At 39.6% G+C, this 22,699-nt stretch overlaps 1 protein-coding gene across 1 annotated transcript; it reads right to left on the bottom strand.

Annotated features, from left to right (window-relative positions):
* Positions 1–1,675: 1,675 nt before the first annotated feature.
* Positions 1,676–22,629, bottom strand: LOC140246967 (microfibrillar-associated protein 1-like). The gene is made up of 11 exons (XM_072326278.1): positions 22,523–22,629; positions 18,199–18,373; positions 14,573–14,624; positions 13,932–14,117; positions 11,791–12,136; positions 10,516–10,646; positions 8,722–8,830; positions 7,305–7,474; positions 6,379–6,538; positions 4,887–4,976; positions 1,676–4,412 (listed from the first exon to the last, which is right to left on the bottom strand). Exons 2-11 carry the CDS (start codon positions 18,278–18,280, stop codon positions 4,221–4,223), a joined length of 1,518 nt encoding a protein of 505 aa, XP_072182379.1. The 5' UTR covers positions 18,281–18,373; positions 22,523–22,629; the 3' UTR covers positions 1,676–4,220.
* Positions 22,630–22,699: the final 70 nt, after the last annotated feature.

Here is a 22,699-nt window from a genome sequence, read left to right as displayed (position 1 = left end):
TATTACATGTTCATCACTCGAGACTGAAGTTTCCATTACATTTAAAGGGGATGCATGGATGACTTGAGTATGCTTATTCATTCATTCATTTGGTTTATGTATTCATTCATTCATTGACTGGTTTTATTCATTCATTTACCCGCAACAACCTAAGCCGATTGAAGTTATCAAGAAGGTAAATTATAGAAAGGTGCAATGCCGACCTCCTTTAAAAGTGACATAATCATTAGTTTGTGCTGATTGCAGTCACCCACAACAAAGGAGAATTAGACGTATGAGAGACTGGCAAACCTGCGGGTTAAACAATACATAATTATAGCCAAACAACCCAGTGGAGGTTTGGGATTATGAAGTAGCTGGACTAGGCCAAAAACTGCCATGGATCAGTGCAGTCAGTTCTGGTCGTATCTTTGCATGGTGATATTGCTATTTTTTTATTTATCTATTTTTCATTTTTTTTTTGTTCTTCAATTACTTTCTCAGCTTTTCACTTTCATTCTTTTCTTATTTTCACTCTTTGAGACAGTGTAACATCTTTTGTATGTTATCTTGTGTGAAATAATTTTAAAGACACACATACAAACAGTCTCCATCTCCCCCTCACACACACACACGCACACACACACACACACACATATATATATATATATATATATATATATATATATATATATATATATATATATATATATATATATATATAGTGTGTGTGAGATAGTTCCCTTCCCAAACGTGTGCGGTGCCTCATTGTTGGTTGCATATATACTGAAAGAAATTAGACTGAGGTGGACGTCGAGAGCAACGTCTGCCTCAGTCTAATTCCTTTCAGTATACATATATGTGCCGGGATCGGTCATGTTTGCAAAAGCATGCCCGATTCTGAAATGATTCTTTCATACCCTTTTTTCACCTTCCGCTCCCCGGCAACTGATGGAGAGAGCGGTGTTTGGGACTAACCTGTTTTTCCAATTCAGATTTTAGCTAACTCCTTGTGGGGACGTCGCCGTATATTTGGGCCAATGTTTTTGGCATTTCATATATCATACCTCTTACAACTCTGGATCCAGCTTATAGGGAGGCATTATGACAGCATGAGTAGCTCCTGAATGCTCACACTTAGTCTGTATTTGCATTGCTCATTGCAGTGTGGTGTGTAGAAAATAAACTTCAAGCCACAAGGCCTGATAAAAGGCTACACATTACTGCCCTACTTTGGCAAAAGGAAGCAAGTGACATACCATCCGAATTTGAGTTATTGATGTTTTCATAATTCACATAATGAGCTCTTCTTCCAGGCCAAATTTCATGCAGAAACACTCATCCTACTACTTAGTATTAAAGAGATATGTTAGATAAGACATCATGATAGTCCATTGACATCAGTGTAAATGACAGACACATTTTGCTCTTTTACGAGAAATGTCACTTTTGTCACTTGTTTCCTTTTGCCAAAGTAGGGCAGATTAGCCAGAGAATCCACTCTGAATGAGGAATGGAGTAAGATTATACAACAACACATCTCATGTTTCAATGTGTGGGAGGAACCACTGAGCAATGCAAATACAGACTAAGTGTGAGCGTTCAGGGGCCGCGACTCATGTATCTACTAGTATTCTACTACAGTTTGATATCATGTTCACCTACACAAGAAGGAAATCACCTCATGTACGCATCATTCGCATCTAATTCACAACTTTATTTACAGGAATGCACTCTGTTCAGTTCAGGATCATACTTTTATTTAATGTACAAAAACCTTACACAGTGAAAGTGGTTCATACATGAAGAGTTTGCAAGATGAATGCAGAATCATCATTTCCATAACCACACAAAAGCAATATCCTGTGCGCACAGTCACACAGGGTACATGTATTCTTGCATTACTGTACAAGCTATCATTTTCTCAATGATCACAGACATTTTTGAAAGATGCTGTCTTGTGATTAGATGCGGAGGCTTCGTAAGTGCACTAAAAACCATAGCATGTGACGACATTTTTGCGTGCTCTTAAATTTGTTACCCAAAAGCGATTTGTAAATTTCGTGAAAATAACAGCATTTACAGTAAGCAAGTTCAGATAATCTTGTAGTTTCCGTGTGAAATCATTTAAAGGAACTATTATAATGCAAATGCATGGTGACAAGATTCTGCCAGTAACAACATCTGCCAATCATTGCTAAACTTAAAGTACTTACATGATTATCAAAAGACATCAGAATGCACCTTTACCTAATTCGTAACTTGCATGTTTCCATTTTACTGATAAGCCTAATAAAAGACATTGCAGGGAAGCATTGTACAATATGCCTGATCTAGGGGAAGGTGCATTCCAAAGTTTTGCTAAAATCATATTAGTACTTTCAAAGGGATTGACAGACGATGTCACTGAGAGAATCTTTGATTGGAAGATTTTTGGTGGGCTTCTACAAGTAATCTGAAAAAGAAAATAGTAGAAATATCACCATAAAATATAGGGCACATATTCTGATATTCTTTTGGCCTCATCGGTGACGAGGTATTATGAATCAAAACATTCAAACATGTATTTGCACTGCATAGCTCCTTTAAAGTACACATACACTCATGCCTCCTTCAGTGTGCCAGGGAAATTTTCAGTCACTATGGACAAATTTATGTCTTTACCCTCTGACAAGGTGAATGACATTATATCATCTGTTCAAGTTGAGAAATCCAGAGGCACATACACAGGCTATCCAGATCTTACCCTCAGAGGAAACCATTTTTTGACCATTTTCCATGTACAATTGACTCACCACATAAATCACCTCAACTGGGACATTTGAAACATGGCAGCTGTGTAAGCATGGGTCCACACAACAGCGCCCTCTTTGACTGTTTCCCTATTTTCTACTGTCATGTTAAAGAGGGGCTTACTCAGTCAGAGCCTATGCCAGATGAATGGTCTTGCGCCCCTAGTGGCCACAACTATGCAGCTAATTTGGCAACCTTTGGCAAACTGGCATCCTGTTAATCTTCTATTATCAACCCTTTCTAAGGCCAGGGACTTTAGACAGTGTGCAAAATTTATGTTTCTTTGTTTTTATTTGTTGCTGTTTTTTTGCGCCACACAAAGGATTAAGGAACTATGCCTGTTACCACCTTCTTAAATTACTCTGGTAAGATCAGGAGTGAATTCAGGGAACTTCATTCTAACAAACAAAATGATTATTTTGTAACGAAATGACAACATTTTGTAACTAAATGAACATTTCGTCCACGAAATGATAATTTCGTTCACGAAATGATAATTTCGTTCATGAAACGGTCATTTTGTTGACAAAATGACCAATTTCGTAACAAAATATTCTGTGTGACAACAGGCGCTCCATGGTTTTTGTCCATGGTTTAAACCATGGTTTCATTTGTACCACCTTTGTGAATTTGGGCCAATGAGGTAAAATCAGTGGTCCAGGTGATCTCGCCATACAGGAGTTTCCCTGTACAACATTTTTTTTTTTTTCAATTAGAAGAGACACTGTGCAGAGGGTTCATGTGTGCTGCTTCAGGGGACTACATTCACAAACTTTAAGGTGAACCACATCATGAAGGAGAGGATTATAGGGCTTGTTCCTCGGCGCTGTTTCTCACGTCTCTGCACTCACAGCTTTGGTTTCGTGAGCTGATCGTTTGATCAAGCCGCTGCGCTTGTCAGATCAACTGGACAGGTGCAACTTGTCATCTCTGAACATCCTTTGGCAGTCCATGAATGCGACCTGCTTTTCATGCTGTTGCTACAACATAAATTTTTGGAGGACAAGACTCGTACAAGAAGAATGTAGTCCCTCCAGAGATAGTGCTATAGTATAATGGTGACACAAATACATGTATTGCGCCATTATTATCATTTTTTTAAAACATTTCATATGCAAAACACCAAACATTATCAATTATCTACAATTACTCTGAATGCAAAATGAGTACAGCAATGACAGAAACGATCGAATGGCTTCCAGGATTCCAAGAAATCACCACGGTCATTGCAATCTGTGTAAGTTCCGTCCATTGATAACCTCGCACGCATCAACGCAAATGTCATTTTCTCTACACCATAGTTCAGCAGACAATGTTAAGATCCACCTGTGACAGATATAGACCAGTGGTGTACAGTAAGTGCTCCCAATGGACGGGTCCACTAATCGACACCGCCCTACGCACTGGTGTGTCCATATTGATGTTTCCATCACACGTCCGCCGACACTTCATGTGGCGGCGCCCTTGCGAGACTTTCTTGCCGTGGGCTTCTCAAACGACTGTTTCATGCCGCCCGCGATGGACGCCTGGAATTTCCGCGAGACGGCCGTCTCGTTGGCCCAGGGGGATTCCATGGACGTCGTGTCCTGGTCAACCAGGTGGGTGTACTTGGTGCGGCCAGACCGGCCAAAGTTCTTGACCTGCATCAGCGGAGAGTAACAGTAAGATAGATAGATATATAGATACATCCATGGATGGACAGATAGATAGATATATAAATAGGTAGATAGATATATATATAGGTAGATAGATAGAGAGATAGATAGATAGATAGATAGATAGATATGGATATATAGACAGGTAGATAGATATAAATAGATAGATGGATAGATAAGAGATAAATAGAAAGATAGACAGATAGATGTAAACATAGATGGATAGACAGATAGATAAATAAATAGACAGTGAGAGAGAGAGACCATTGTCACACCTTTGTAAATCTGATCAATCACATGTATTCTAAAATAATAGGAATCAGACCATAAATTTCTTATAGTACATACAATTTTACACTGCAATTTAGATGAGCACTCATTGCATCATTATGTATGGGTTAAGAAAGAAAAAGAAAAAGAAAACAAATCCCAAAAACTCATAATGGAAAGGCTGCGCACCTGCATAACTTTTGGCAGAACGGTCTTGTCGAAGTGATCTTCCAGCGTTGCCCCGGAAACATCTCGTTTCAAGACATCCTCTTCCTCGTTCTGGGTGTGGTTGAGAGAGAGAGAGAATTACCCAAAGTTTAGAGGAAAAACAACAACAACAAACAAACAAACACATATCATCTTTTCATAAATTGTGAACAAATACTGTAAAACGAGCAATGTTCGCATGCATTTTGATTTCGCGATTATGCGAGAGCCAAGATTCGCCAAATTGAAATGAATGTGAAAGTTCTTGTCTACACTATACGCTTTGGATGTTAGAGGCAACTCGCGAAAATTCCATGCCACGAAAAGGGACGTTGGCTCCAATTAACGAAAATTTCTGCCGCGAAAATATCATGTTTTGCAGTATTTTCCTTGCTGAATGAGCTGTATCCTATGGAAAGATTTCATTTTTGCAATAATTTCTGACTGCAGTTTCTTCGCTTTGTGGCAACCAATGTACTGATGAAAAACAATAGTTCCACATTAACAGAATCAGCTTCATGGCTACATACACTAGTGAAACACGATAGCATCACACTATGAGAATCAGATAAGCCATCCTTTCATCTGCAGTGACGGATTTCTACAGCATCATGAGTATTAACAATGGGTATGCTGCGAATCTTTTGCTGTTTCACATTGGATATTTTAAGGGCAATGCGATGCATGTACTACTCTAATTTTTTCAGATTTTGTGTAATAAAAACTGGAGGTGCTGTTCTGATGATGAAATACACTAACACAAAGATGAACAAATTGATGAACAAAACTTGAAACATACACTGGAGTAACACCAGCATCTACACAATGACAGACAGACAGACAGACAGACAGACACACACACACTACACATACACAGACATACAGAAATGAAAACACACATTCACGCATGCACGCACACACATGCCAGCACCTATACCACGACACACAAGGACATACACCACACATACACACACGACAGACAGACACACACAGACACAACACACACAAATGGGAAAATGATGCTAACCCCTGGTGACTAGTATGGATGATCAGAGCAAACAACATCAAACACACAAATCGCCGGGTGACAACGATAAGGGCGTTATGTTGCCTCGAACACTATGGCTTTTGTGGCAACTTAACGCCCTTGTCATTCTCAGCTGATGAAATAGTGTCATAATTATGAATACAGTGCACTCCCATTATAACGAACACAGGTATAACGAAATTCCGGTTACGACGTAAAAATTTAGGCTGTAACACTATCCACTCTAGGAATTTGTCTGGTTAAAACAAAATTTTGGTATGACGAAAGAAAATTGCTGGTCCCGAGGAATTCGTTACAATGGGAGTCCACTGTACATGAATGAATCAATGAATGCATAGAGACGGACATGAGGACAGACAGACAGAGAGACATACACACAGACAGACAGCCGGAGAGAAACAGACACACGGACAAGTTTGCACTCACGAGATAGAAAGCCCCACGGTGGTAGTACTTCTGGAGGAACTTGTATCGCCCCTTGGTCTGTTTGTTGGTGACCTGTTTGGGGTTCACTCTCAGCTCCTCCCTACGCTCTTCCTCTGTCATGTTCCTTAGTCGCTCTGTCTCCTGTCTCTCCTTCTCGATCCTGGAGAAAGAAAAGGAAAGAGAGAGAGATAGGGGTAGGGATAGAGAGAGAATACTTTATACAAATTGTTTCAATGTTTATGAGTGTGATGGTTCCGAATATCACATTCGCTGCAAGTTTAACCATTCTATTCAATGACGCGAGGCGGAGTTAAAAAGAAAAGTTAAACTTGTACCGAATGAAATATTCAGACCATCGCACAACAGATAAAACATTAAATATTTGTTTTATACAACACACAATATAGGCCTGGTCTAGACCAAAATAGATCTGACATTAATCCTATCTAGGAAGAGGACTAAAAGTTAGGCCTAGATCTAGATCTGGCTCTAGGTCTTAAGAGGTGCGTATGAATTAATGCTTTACGACGCACAAGTTCAGTGTATCCTAGGATCTATTGCACAGCTGCCCCGCTTTATTTACCCTTCAACAGATGTCTATTGCACTGCAATTAAGAATGAGCATGGGATAATGGATTCTTCTGACTGTTATGTGACCTGCACTCATCCAATCAGATGGCTCATCATGAGAAGCACCATGTAAAACTTTTATGGAATAAATGATATAGTCCTCTTTATCCAGGGTTAGCTTCTTCCAAGTTACCACTGCTCTTCCACAGGGCTCCGCTATAAACAGATAATCACCCTTGCCATGCCAAGTACCAATTTATACATCTGGGTCGAGTTTCGTCACAAATGAAGGGAAGGACTTATACGGAAAAGAAATCCCTGACTGCAGTGGAGAAAAGAGACTGCACAGTACTCACTGTTCGCGGAGATCCCGCTCCCGCTTGATTCGCCGGAGTTCGCGTACCTTCCAGCCTTCATACTCCACTTCGTCGTTCTCGTCATCCGTGTTGACGGTGTTGAGATTCGGCTCGTTGGAGCCCACGTCTTCCTCCGCCTCCTGGAGTTGCCTTGCGTCCATCTCCACCATCTTCCAAAAAACAAAATGAAACAAAACAAAACGCAGAAGTGTACAACATGGCATTAAAGGGATGGTATTGTACTGTTCAAGGTAATGATACAGCTTTTAACTTTTTGCGAGATACTTCACTTCATGATCATTGAGCATGCCATTCTACTCAAAGTCTATTTGACGAAAAGCAGTTTTGAAAGTGGGTCCCACCTTTTTACTAGGATTGCTTATTTTTGATTTCTCAGCCATTTCAAAACCGATTTTCATGAAATAAACTTTGAATTCCTCTTAAAATTACATGCTCTTTCCTACTTCACGAGAGGTTTCTAATTAACTCAAAAACTTATCATTGAAAAACGTTGGAAACCTGAAGCCCTACCTCAACCGACACTGTACAATTGTACCATCACTTTAACTGTGTGCATAATTTTGGCGAGGTGGCTCATATGGCCGTATGTCTGCCCCCTAAATAAAAAACTCTTGAGTCTTAGGAACACTGAGATCAACATGATATAGTTATGTGGTATGATGATACGATTTCTGTTACGAGTCAAAACACTCCCTCCCTCGCATAGGGCATAAAAACGAATCACACCCTTGTGTGTGAATGATCCCTGTTTGCATCACCTCATGAGAACAGAGGTTGCAAACTTGGTGAAGTGGTCTGCTTTGAACTTGACAGAAAACCAGGAAAATGAGAAAATTAGATTTTCTTTATGGTTCGCCTAGGCCAACAGTAAAGGTCAGTGACTGGTGTGAATGGGGCATATCATGCATGCAAAAAAAAATCACAGGGGACCATTGCTGGTAAGTGGGAATGGAAATGAGTTTGAACTTTGAACAGTTCTGACAAAATTCAACGTGAAGTGCTAAAATCTCAGAAGCAAACTTTACTCAATAATGTTCAAGTCAATCTCAAATTCTGTTCAGCAAATTACTCTCATTTTGATCTAGAGAGGACTTCCGGTGTGATATTTTCAAAACTCACTTACAACTATACAAGTCTTGGCAATTACAAAGAAGATAATATCACAAATTTCTCACAAAAACCTTTATGTTTGGAATGGATGCGCATTGGGATCTGCTTCATGAAGTCATCACATAAAAGTCTTTTAATACATAAATCTCAGAATGAACAGTCGTTCATTTGATAGCAATATGAGACTTTCCACATCCATTTCATGAAGTCTCTCATAAGTGTGTCTTATGAACAAAAAGCCTCTCATAAGACTTTCATCAAAAGGAAACATGGTCACTCTACTCACCCGAACAGTTTCTCTCTTTCGTTCTTCGACCTTCTTTTTTGCCTCTTCCTCCTGCTCCCTTTCCCTTATCGCCGCGATCTCCTTCTCTTGAATCGTTACTCTGTCTTTCCTGAACACGTGCAAAACAGTGTGATGTAGTTTAGCAGCGTGCTACATAACTTTTTTTTTTTTTTTATTACTACTTGTCTGGTCGGACAGGCAGATTTTGCAATTGTTGCAGAATACTTGCCAAACATGAATTTTACTTGCCCATAAAGAAAGTCCAAAAATGTAAGAAAACGATCTAGAAAATCACTTTTAAACCAAGGGCTTGATACAATGCAATCATTTGAATGAACAGCACACGTTGATTCACATGCTAAATACACTTGGTAACAAACTTGGTTCAATCGATGTTGGTGTTGCATTGAAAGTTGCTGGAATGAAATTAAAGTGCATTGCATCACTGAACAGTCATTATCTCTGGACTTCTGTATAGTTGACTTCGAGAGTTTTGATAGGGGAAAAGTGAAAAAAGGTGGCTTCAAAACATTTTTGCTTGCCCAGTTCAGGCAAGCATTTTTTCTCACTGTTCCGAAACAATTGCCCATCTTTGATTTTCACTCGCCCCAGGCAATCGCGCAAGCACTTATGTAGCACTTTGTTTAGTGTTAAAATTACATGTAAGTGATAATCCTGCATTTTCTGGAGACTGAATGCAAAACAGATGACAACATACACTATTTTTTCATATTTCACAACAACTTACAATGTATATGAATGGAGAAAACAATATCAATATCATCAACTTAGAAATTGGAAGAACGTAATTATATAAATGATAAAAGTAGATGCAATGATGCATGAGCAGGTGAATAACACATGGTTATATTTGAATAGATAATAGAACCGAAGCTTCAAGTCCATGATGATTTAAAGGAATGGTACAGTATTGGTGGAGATGAAAATAGGGCTTTTAACTTTTTGCGAGATACCGAGAAAACACTTATATTATGATATAGTACAGAGCATACCATTTTAAGAGGAATTCAAAGTTTATTTGATGAAAATCGGGTTTGGAATGGCTGAAACATCCAAAAACAAAGTAAAACAAAGCGATCCTAATGAAGTGTGGGTCCCACACTTTATCAGAATCGCTCTTTTTTTTTGATACCTCAGCCATTTGAAAACCAATTTTCATCAAATAAACGTTGAATTCCTCATAAAATTACATGCTCTTTCATATTTCATAAGAGGTTTCTCATTATCTCATCAAAAAATGTTAGAAACCTGAAATTAGGTCTCAACCAAAACAATACTATCCCTTTAAAGTGTGAAATATGACGGATCCAACCAATGCTGGTGAATACTGGTCTGTTACTATGGTTGAGTGTATCCTCAGATTATACAACAGTAAACAAAATTATCAAAATACAAATCATCTATAAGGATGAATAACTTTTGCTTATATCGTCGCTTGAGAATGAGAAGGACGTTAAGCCAATGTTGCACACTGGCACCGGTCCGACGGTCCCTGACCAGTATCAAAATCACTGTCGGACCAGTAACTTTTTCGAGAATGAACCAGTAAAACACGGAAAAACTGGGTATCTACTGGTCCAACCGACAGGAAGGTAGAGTAGAAAAAATGTGTTAGTGTGCAGCCCTGGTTAAGGTGTCTCAAACACTACGGTTTTAGTGGCAACTTAACGCCTATTCTCATTCTCACCTGACGATATACAATTAAAACTAAAAAACAAAATGAAACAAAAAGAAGGTAAAACAAGTAAATTTGGGGAATGGAATATGACTCACTTGGCAACAAAAACGGGCTTCAGCCTGGGTCCGTCTTCTTCCTCTGAGTCGGTGTACTCCTCGTACTCAGACGACTCCTCCTCCTCCGAACTCACTTTCTCTTTCTGAGCATCTTCCTCTATACCAAGGACCTGTCATGAATATGCATCATTCCACATGAATATTCATCAACCAGTTCCTCATGAATATACTGAATCTAATTATCCTGAAACCATAATTATATGAATACATGTGAGCACAACTGAAACAGCACTTAAAGGGGCATACTCCCGGTAGTGTAGATGGCGCTGTTGATGATACTGCCGATCATCGTTAGCATTGATACAAAGATTACCGAAGTTGAGCTGTCATCAAGAGTAAAGTGCGTAGGTGTTGCTAAGTAACGTTGCCTTTGTTGTCTTCTTTGCGCATCGCGCAGTCTGTAGTAATGCCTGGGTGCGTGCATATGTGCTTGTTATTGTGACATCAGCCGATTCATGAGCCGAACTGTGATGGGACCACTGACTACACTGAATCTGACTTCTTCGGACTTGGGAAAGTGGGCCAAAGCGTAAGCGCCAAAGAAAGAGAAGTCGATAGCGTAGGTCTCTATAGGAAACTTGCGCCGTGCGCCCGCGTACGCATTTGACTAAAACACCGGGACCATGCACCTTTAAGGCCCTGCCACACTACAGCGAATGCCCAACAAATGCCTAACGAATTCAAAACTTTGTAGATACGTTCACATCCGTTGCTTATACTAGTTCTTAGGTTCCATTTCATAATTATGCTCCTGTGACAAATTGCTCTCTTGAAATATTTGCACACCAAGCTAAACATAAAACCTACCCACAAACATAACCCTAACCCTTATCATAATTCTCACATCAAACTAAACCTAAAGCCCTATCACAACCCTAACCCTAACCCTACATCTTTGGAGAAAAGATTGGAGCAATTGTCATGTCACCAGTTCTTTACAGGTTTGACATTCTTTGTATTCATTAGCTATTCATATTAATTCGCAAAGATACGCTGGAGCCAATCTTTTTTAATTTTGAACATGTCCAAAATGTTACGAAGCATTCTAGTATTACAATGTAGCAAGGGATGCGAACATATCTTCAAATTTCCAAATTTATTGGCCATTTCTTGGGCATTCGCTCTGGTGTGACAGGGCCTTAAAGTACATACATTTGTAAATATTATTACATGGGGAATGATACTGATATATCCTGGATTCTTGCCTAACCATTAAATTGGAATTTTCATACACTGAAGGCACTCTGGTCTCACCTCCTCCTCCCGGGCCCTCTGCCGAGCCCGGGCCCTCATGGCCGACCTCCTCTTCTCGATCTCCTCCTCATCCAGCTCCTCCTCGTCGGACGAGCTCTCCTCCACTTCCATACGGTAGACGTGCCTCGAGGCCTGGTCCCGTTCCCGAAAGCGTATGCGGTCGTCCTCTTCCTCGTCTTCCTCTTCATCGCCTTCGTCTTCGCGATCGCCGCGGGGACGCTCCTGGAAGCGCCGAATAATGTCGGCACGCCGGCGGTGTGCCAAGTCATCTTCCTCATCATTGTCATCGTCATCATCTCCGTCGTCAATGACTTCGGGCTGGTGAATCTGCCTGTGTCGTGCAATTCTGCAAACACACAGGAATCCCATTCAAACAGTTATATTTCATCTTATTTGCTCACTCTAAGCTCTGCTATTTTGCCACACTTCTATACAAGGCAGTCAACTGAAAGCGTGAAAAATGTTACCAGAATCTTGTTCAACATCACAATACACGACTTTGTGGCTCAGTCGAAAAACAGAAATCAGACTTCCTATGTTGAGATTCCTAATTCTGTGGTTTGTTTGTTAGAACATAATGTTTTGTTGGCAGCAACGTGAAATAAGATCAAACCTCCCACTCAAAAGTAACTCGGGACACTGCAGTAGTCTTTCGTGTTTAATACCTCCTTCAGCATCATTTTTATATCATTATATTGCAAATTGTTACGAAAGAAATTAAAGCTTTTCAAGTTCACATTCATCTGTTCTATTCAGGCACTGAAAACAGCATTAGAAATAATAGATTTATACCCTCAAAAAAAAAAATTGAATATCATTCTCTGTCCTTTGTGTAGGAACTGGGGGCAGAAACATGATTTTTTTTTCTTTAGATAACTGCCAATCAGAGTACTAAAATAAGGAAGTCACATTTTTCCCCTTTTTGAGGGTTTGAATGGATTTCTTTTGCATTTCTGAATTCAGTCAGACAAATCAGAAAAAAAAAGTGACTTCCTTATTTTAGTACTCTGATTGGCAGTTATCGATATACTGGGCCGAATGCATAAACGCTAGCAATTGCTTGTGCTAGCCTTTTACTCGAATCCGTATGCATAAAAACAAGCAATTGCTTGCAAGCAGAAGCTTTTGCTAGCAAGCACAAGCTATTGCTTGCTGCCCGCAAGCAATTGCTTAGAGACCAAGCATTTGCTTAAAAACGTATGCATAAAACACACCATTTGCTAGTTCTTGCTAGCAATTGCTTACGATTTTCCAAGCTCTGTAAAATGAGCTTGAGCTTTTGCTTAACCGGAACGTTCCCTTTTAAGTATCTTTTTCATATTTATGAAAGAAAGACCACACTTGTGAAGGAGTGGTATAAATCTACAAGAAATTACTCATAAGTAGTGTAAGAAACTTTTTCATTTCAACAACGAGAATGTCCAGTGGTTAGCACGCAAAATGTGATGAAAAACAGGTAGGATGTCTGACTTCGGTGGAGAGCAAGGAGACGTCTCTCCACGTGCGATCTGGCAGATCCTGGCTGCTGTAAGCTGCAGTGATGGGAATCAGCCAGTAATACGTGTGTGTGTATAGATGTGTGTGTATGTGTCTGTGTGTGCATTTCATAGCTCTTCTGCTATGTCAGGAAATGTTTCCACACACACATACCCTTTCAAATACATGCTACCACACTCACCTTTGTTCTTGTGTTCGCACAGGCGTGACATCCCTTTTGTTGAAAATGCAAGCAATTGCTTGAGCGGGACCAGCAAAAGGTATTGGCATAAGCAAAAGATTATGCATATGGATTTAAGCAATTGCTTGAGCTAGACCTTTTGCTAGACGAGCTTGTGCTTTTGCTTGAAGCAATTGCTTACAAGCAATTGCTTGTTTTATGCATTCGGCCCAATGTTTCTGCCCCCAGAGCCTACACAAAGGACAGAGAATGATATTCACATTTTTTTTTTGAGGGCATTAATCTATTATTTCCAGTGATTTCTAATGCTGTTTCTAGTGCCTGAATAGAACAGACGAACGAAAAATGGAGACACACTTCTTATTTCATAACAGCAAGATGATATGTTAAAAAAAATCAATTTGACGAAAGAAAACTTCCGGTCCCGAGGACTTTGTCATAAACGAGAAATGCCTGCATTTACCTTTCTCTCTCCTCTTCTTCCTCATCACTGCTCTCGCTGCGATGTCTCTCTCGCAGTCTCCGAAGCCGAGCGTCTTCCAGGTCCATCCGCGAGGGGTGGAGGTGGGAGGTGGCCTTGCGCCGTCCGACGAACGGCCCCTCCTCCTCCTCCTCTTCCCCGCTGCTGAACTGCGGGGCAAAGTCCGGTCTAGAACGGGAATGAAGGAAATGGAAATGTTCAACATGGGTGGAGGCTGCAAACGTTTACACATCAAAACCTGGGAGGGATGTGTCAGGGATATAGTTTAGCGTTGCATTCATCTACACATAGGAAAATAAATCCCAAATCAGCACAGTCTTTATATTCTAACCACCTGTGGCAGATACAAGGGGTTAGCTTCTTCCTCCAAATTTTCCTGGTGTATTTGGGGCACACCACTTCACAAGGTTTGCATCCTGCATTAATGAAGATGTAAACATATATGGAGGAGTTATGACAAGGCTTGATTCACAAATGTGATGACACAAACAATTACTCAAACAACACATACACGTTGTATCAAATCTCAAAATTCTTTTTTTGATCTACTTTTCTGTGACTTAGAAACAGACTTTAAAAAGCATTTCTTTGCCTGACTTCCATTTTCTTCATCAACTGCTCACCTTTTTCCTGGAACATATCTCTTGACCTTCACTTTCTGCATACTAATTTCACCTGTAAAATGACAATTGAAAGAACAATAAATACTCCCTGTCTCAATGCTCATGACAGACAAACAACAACAATGCAAACAATTCTAAAAATCTCTTGCTTCATTTTACCTGCACTGTTGGGGTATTTGGGCCCTGTCCTACAGTGTAGCTCCTGACTAAAAGTGAGTTCAATTTCAAACAAGGAAAAGTAGAAATTACGCGGTGCGTAACATATGTCCCCGCCGGAAGTAGCATTTTGTAACAAAATGTGCAATATAGGTAAAAAATCAAGGTCAAAGGTCAAAGAAGTCAAAGGTCAAAATTCTGTGTAGAAGTTTTGAAGCCCTCACCTAGTGCCATCACATAAAGCAAATGGAATCGAAATTGGGTTAGAAATGGCGAAGGAGTAGCATTTTGTAGCCAATGTACAATATAGGTCAAAAATCAAGGTCAAAGGTCAAAGAAGACAAAGGTCAAAATTCTGTGTAGAAGTTTTGAAGCCCTCACCTAGTGCTATCACATAAAGCAAACGGAATCGAAATCGGGTTAGAAATGGCGAAGGAGTAGCATTCTGTAGCAAAATGCACAATATAGGTCAAAAATCAAGGTCAAAGGTCAAAGAAGTCAAAGGTCAAAATTCTGTGTAGAAGTTTTGAAGCCCTCAACTACTGCCATCATATAAAGCAAACGGAATTGAAATCGGGTTAAAAATGGCGAAGGAGTAGCATTTCGTAGCAAAATGTACCATATAGGTCAAAAATCAAGGTCAAAGGTCAAAGAAGTCAAAGGTCAAAATTCTGTGTAGAAGTTTTGAAGCCCTCACCTAGTGCCATTACATAAAGCAAACGGAATCGAAATCGGGTTAGAAATGGCGAAGGAGTAGCATTTTGTAGCAAAATGTACAATATAGGTCAAAAAATCAAGGTCAAAGGTCAAAGAAGTCAAAGGTCAAAATTCTGTGTAGAAGTTTTGAAGCCCTCACCTAGTGCCATCACATAAAGCAAACGGAATCGAAATCGGGTTAGAAATGGCGAAGGAGTAGCATTTTGTAGCAAAATGTACAATATAGGTCAAAGGTCAAGGTCAAAGGTCACGACTGAAATTCTGTGTAGAAGTTTCAAAGCTCCCATGTAGTGCTATCATATAAAGCAAACAGAATCAAAATTGGCTCATAAATGACAGAGAAGTAGCAAATTGAAGATCACACACGGACGCACACACGGACACACGGACGGACGGACGGACACACGGACGGACGGACGGACGGACGGACGGACACACGGACACACACACGTACGGAGCCCGTTTCATAGTCCCCTGCTCGAACTCGTTCGGCGGGGACAATAACCTAAGACATGAGGAAATAGCCTTTCCTTTGACATGCCATGGTGGCTTCATTTTTGGGGCAAGATAGCTAGGATTTGGACAGGACATCACTTAACTGATTAACTGACCATTAATCCACAATTTCAGATACAGGGTCATGTTGCCCCAGCGACGATATCACTTTTGAGTAAATTGTGGAATTGTAAATTGTGGAATTTTGAACATAGTTTTGTTTTCAGTCTCTATGTTACTGTTACTGTTTTTGTAACTTTCTTTTCATCAAATGGAAGCCAAAAGTCTGCAAAAATGTCACAATTAGGACGAAACAAACTATTTTCATACTCATCTACAAATATAAAAGTAGTACATTGTAGCTACATGTAGATGTAGCAAACTTAGCAGGAATCATCCATGGGGAGGGGCAGGGGGATTAAAGTTTGTATAAATGATGGAGGTGCCCCATTGATGGCCCCACGGGGGAGGCCTAAATATGCCAAATTAGCTAATTTTCTGAACTTTTTGACATTTCCATCGGCTTCTTGAAAATTGATGGCTAGGTTTTGACATAAGTTAGCAGGAATCATCAATTTTTACATGTGAATAATTGATGAATAAATGGATACAAAAATGTATGTAATAAGCATACACACACAACCCCCCCCCCCACACATCTATACATGAAGTAAACTCATAACTGCATGAAGATTGTCACATGCCTAGTACATGTAGCTTCCATAAATGCATGACTCTTCCTTGATGCCTCTCACAAACAAAATAGAGGAAGCTACTTCATGACCCATTACAGAAAACTTTCAGTTTCTGTTACATGCATAATTGTCTGAAATCATTTTTCTTTTTCAGTGGCTCTCTTTCTGCTTGAACCGTGGGAAAAGAATGTAATCCTTGAATCTTCTTCTTTTTTTTCTTTTTTTAAGGACAAGTTCACCTTCATATACATGTAGATTGAGTGAATGCAGAAATATTAGTAGAAGAGATCAGTGAAAGTTTGGGGAAAATCAGACAATCCGTTCAAAAGTTATGAAATTTAAAAGTATCTGTGCTGTCACTGCTGGATGAGAACACTAATGAGATGCATGATGTCACAAGCATAGGACGATATAAGGAAAATATGAAGAAAATTTTACAAAATTTTACTTTTTGTAAAAAGTGCACACACTTTCCTCGACTTGTCACTGACGTTACGGGTAATATTTATTCCCCCTTGCCTTCTGAAAGAGGAAAGTCAAGTGTTCATTTATCATGCGAGAAAATTAAGAATATGTTGAATTTTCTTTATACTGTCTTTATATCGTTGTACACATGCGACATCACATGCTGTAGCAGTCTTCTCATCCAGCGGTGATTAAGCAGAAACTTCAGAAATTCATAACTTTTGAACAGATTGTCTGATTTTTCTCAAACTCTGACTGATGTGTTCTACTATCAACATTGCTGCATTCACTCAATCCACATGTCCTTGAAGGTGGACTTGTCCTTTAATGGACTTCATATTTCAGGAACCATTGTAATGTCTAGTGAGATTCGCACTGCTTTCGTGAATCATTTTAGAGATGATGACAGTCACACCTTCCCATCAACTATAACGAGGATAACGTTTGGGCTGACCCTAATGACTTGAAATTGCATGCATCGTGGCCCACTCTGTGAATGCAAGGGGTAGGAATCTGGAATCCTGAATCCAATATGTGATACGGAAAATAATAAAAACGAAGGAAGAACTTGGCGGGAAGGACAAATGGCTGGACAGATGGATGGACAGACAATCTGGAAACATAATACAGTCAACTCCTACTATTAGAAAGTCCTTGGGACCGACAGTTTTTTATTTTCGTTATATCTAAGTTTCCATTTATCTGAGTTTCGATGTACCTGAGTTTCGTCATACAGTCCACTCCCGTTATAACAAAGACCAGCCGTTTTATTTCATTAATATCGAAATTTCATTAGAACCGTACAAATAAACTATGAAAAAATGTGTACATAGAGTGGAAAATTTGTTACTTCGTTGTAACTGGAATTTCGTTATAACCGTGTTCGTTGTAACGGGATCAGGTGCACTGTATCTGAGTTTCGTTATAACCACACAAATAAACAATACAAAATATAGAGCAGACAATGTTGGAGATTGAATTTCTACTTTGTGGTTACCAGACTTTCATCTTAACTGTGTTCGTTATAACAGGACTGCACTACGATGCTTTCAGCACCCAGTGAGTGGAGGCATAAAAAAAAACCCAAACAAATCTTACCTTTCTCATTCTTTACCGGGATGGCGCCAGCTGTGCTCTGGATAGGAACACGCTCCGCTCCAATGCCCCCACGTGCAGACATGGTGCTGAGTTGATTTTTACCCCCTCCCTCTCTCACAAAAAGTAAACAAAGACCTCTGTATCTCTGTGGCTAGAGGGATGAGTAAACTTGAACCTGTGGTGATACAGCAAAAAAAACAAAATTGTACAAATTCATCAACTTTGGATAAATATCAAAATCAATGTGTGTACACAGGAACAAATGATAAAGCTTATATGTATAATGTTTTATATAGACATAATACTATACATACTGTACATACAATGTTGTAATACACTTGTACACACTTGTATAGACCTAGACAGACGTGCAAGAAAATGGACAGAAAGATTTGGATATTATGCATCACAGATATACTTGTTCAAATTGCACCATCATTGCCTCGTAGTTTGACTCCAAATGCTGACACCTCAAAGTAAAATCATGTGACATTTTCTAATACATATTTTCTAATACGACCCATGTTCCTCAACTCATGAGGATGCTTGACATACTGATGACCTGGTCATTGGAAAACACCCAGTATACGCACAACTTGCAAGGGCTTCAGCACCACATCATCCAGTGCAATGCTCACATTCTGCAGATGTTTTTGGTGTACTTGGGAAGATATGACACAGAACTGTCAATTTCAACTTATTCAGCAGAATCCACTTCTTAATCTCAGACAAAACAGTTGACTTCTTACTTAACTCATTCCTTATGGGAACCTGGCATATCAGGTTCTTGTGGTATCAACTGGTATACGGGAGCGTGGCATACCAGGTTCCCTTGGCGTCAGCTGATATATGGGAAGCCGGTAGAATGAATACCAGGTTGTCATGTTTGTGGCCTGCGTTCCTTGCATTCCTGCCCTAAATTCATGTTTATTTTTGCTATGCTGCCCAGCGAAATGGCTTTGATAGAAAGATTAGAGTTTCTTCTATGAGTATCAGTTTTCTTTCTGTATGAAAACTGTGTGTATCACAGTGTTATTTGCCTTTTTTTTCAATGTCGTGCATGCTTTTAATATTTTAATGTAAAACTCATATGAAAATGTACATTGTATAGCAATCACGGCTGAGCTCTTTAGAAATTCACTTTTGCTGACCCCGTTCGGGTGCCTACTTAGCATGGAACAAAAGATTATGTGAGCCCATCAGCGCAAGCTCTATTCATACTTCGCGACTGATCAATATTTTCATTGTTCGATAGCCCATGCAGTTGACCACGCAAAAGGGATTACCGCGTGACCGCTTTTGCACAGGCAGATTATGAACCTGTCCGTTTTCGAACGATCTGCAAAAAGAATCTCATTTGAGGGCATTACAGGCTCTAAGAGAATTGCAGGAGGAACGGATTAACCTGTTTAGGATGGGCTGATTTTGCTACAAGAAGACACCTGCTTGAGTATACTTGGGACTTGTCCTCAACGGGTTAATGTCTGGCTTACATTTTCTCTCTGGGAAGGACACAAGTCAAGCAGATTCGGATATGTATCATAGACTGCATACATATGAATTAATTACGATAATGAATGTATTGTTATGGCTTATGCCTCTCGCAAATTGTGTATAGTATGTGAATACTGATAACACCAAAATGATGCTTAATTCATAAAGATTGTTAATAATGGGTCTGAGGTGACAAACTTGTCATGAATCCAATATCAACATCATCGACACGAGTCTGTTGGTGTTTTAGATCTCGACTAGTATAGTGCAGCCCTGTCGTAACGTCTTTATAGACCTTAGTAGCCGAGTACAGTACAGTGACAAGGCTGTTTGCGGTTAACCTAACTCTGAACCCTAACTCAAATCCTAACCTAGGGGCAATTCCGTGAAAAATGTTACCTTACCTCAAAATCATAAAATATGTAATAACTCAAAAAATGTATGTGCTACAATGACAAATTTAGTACCACACAATAGAACTCATCAACCTCTTTGATTTGAGTGATATTTGAATACATTTGAAACACATTAAGATGTACTTTTCTTCAAAAAACCCATTTTCTTGCAAATTTTTCTGATATTTTTTGAAAAACACACAATCTTTGATTCTAATTATTTCACATTCATCAGTGTTTCAGAATTGATTTCATAGTTGTTTTTAGTTAAGAAAGGACCAAAAATAACTATCATTAGCCTAACATTACTTATCAAATGCTTTATAGTATAGATATCTCGACATAAAAAAGTGGACAAAGTTGTAATGTCCGTAACGTTAATAATGTAATGTCCGTAACGCAATATTTATGGTCCTGTATGGTGCAAATTGAATCTGTTGTACCTAATTGTCATCCTACAACTTAAACAGGATCTGAGCACCCATTACAAAAGCAAACTGGCTTCACTTCATGCTTAAACTTGCAAAAAAATTTACAAATACGTGGGCAGGTGAAAAGTCATGTCCAAAAAATGTAATGTCCGTAACGGCCAACGTTTTCTGTGATAACTTCCAAATGATAATTAGAAATTATTTCAAATTCATACTGTTAACACTTCAGGGTGACCTGTTTGTGATTTCCACAAATGGGTTCTAAATGGTGCTGATGATTTCCAGAAATAGGCCCCCAAAGTTGCAAAAAAATCTCTCAATGTAATGTCCGTAACGCCGGAATTGCCCCTAGACAGAAAAAATCTGTCTCTCCGGAGGAGTTTTTCATTTATTTTGTTAAATCTATTTATTTTCTTTTTTTCACTTTTACGGCTCTCCTCTGGAGGGGATTCCATGAAGCCAGTATAAACATACTGTATATGCCATTTCACGAGTCTAAATTTTTGTGAATCAGAACTTCCCGACGATTTTGTGAGTGGTTAAATTCGCGATCGTGGAGTTCTACACCAACACCGAAGGGAGCAAATACATGTAAAAGGTATAGACTATGCGTACATCACATTCTTAGTGTGATCAAATCCTAATTAGCATACCAACTGTGATCTGACTCATGAACATATTAATAATTTATATTCGCCTTTGTCGGGAGACGGTAGGGAAAAAAAAAGCCAGGTTTCAAAATAAAAGGCCTCATGGCTGCGCCACTCGGTCTCGCGTTCACCCGTTTCTCGCAGTGCACGGTGTGCAAGAGTGTGGCGAGTTAGTCTCAATCTTCAGCCACGAGGCCTTGTCAAAAGGCTATGATTTGTCAGGCTTGCCAAGTGCCAAGGCACTCAACAACAGACCAGTGCCACTGATGCAAGATTGTAACCCGATTCCAGAGAAGGATGACACATATATACGCACACACGGCTCCTCACCTTCACTGCACTGCCCTGCCACTAGCACTTGTATAGTAAGGGTACTACTAATATCTCGCGCAGGGACTTAATCATTGTTAATGGTCGCAAATAGCGAAACTGCGCATAGCAAGCAATATTACACGTAGGACTAAGCGAAAAATTTGCCGATACGCCCATGGAATTGAATAAACATATCTGACAACTGCTAAACATGAGAAGGAAGCAGGTAAAAAATTTTGATTTCGAACAAACAACAAATTTTTCACTAAATTTCCAATTTTTAACCTTGTAATTTACCTACTGTAATTTACCTTAGCTTAAAATCTGTTTTAAGGATGTTATGTCTCGTTCGTAGCCGATAGAATTCGTAATTTGTTCGATCGATCGTTTATAATATTCTACGTGACGAAAGCCGAAGTGATGATACGATGACCAGATGACGGAGTACGAGTAGACCTCTAGTGTGCTGTCGCCGTTTGTACAAAAGTATGTCAGACTTTTTAATTTTATGCATTCAATTTCTCGGGGTAGCATGTAAAGGTCGCGCAGCTGCCCTATGTAGTTTCATGCGTGAAAGTGTCTGTCCCTCTGCGGCTGTAACGTGCTTCGCCACAAAATGACATCAGGAGATTCTGGGAGGTGATTTTTCTGCATTTTCGTGATATTTTGTTTATTGAGAAATTCAGGTACGATTGTGGAATAATTTCTATTTGTATAATAAGACTCAAGAGCATCACAAATTTTCGTGCGCGATATCTAACGTTAGACCCCTCAACCATACTTGCACTGGCTACTACATGTACGTACTAGACCTAGGTCTAGATTTCTAACTGTTAGTGTTAGTCTGTTAGTTACTGGAATGCCGGGTTCCATGCTCATGAGTCATGCTCACACACACACACACACCTCAGTCCCGTATACCGTAATACGCGTTAGCGATTAATACAGCAGGTGAACATTCATCAAAAATACAGTTGTAACAGAGTAAGAAGAGTTCTAAACTCAAAAGATAATGGATTGAAATATAAACATAAAGTGTTACCGTAGACAAATGTGATGACTGGTAGTATTGCGGTTTGTGATTGTCGGCAAATTAAGGGCATCTATGGGGCATCAACACAATGTTATTGGCGTCTTGTCAGCTTTCTGCTTTTATTTTCCAACGGAGATGGCGCTGTCTATGTTCGCGAGAAATAGATAGAGACTGGTGCACAATAAT

The sequence above is a fragment of the Diadema setosum genome, chromosome 3 (assembly GCF_964275005.1).
Source record: "Diadema setosum chromosome 3, eeDiaSeto1, whole genome shotgun sequence".
Lineage (NCBI taxonomy): Eukaryota > Metazoa > Echinodermata > Echinoidea > Diadematoida > Diadematidae > Diadema > Diadema setosum.
Note: the sequence above shows the minus strand (reverse complement) of the source record. Positions and strands in the feature narration are given on the sequence as shown.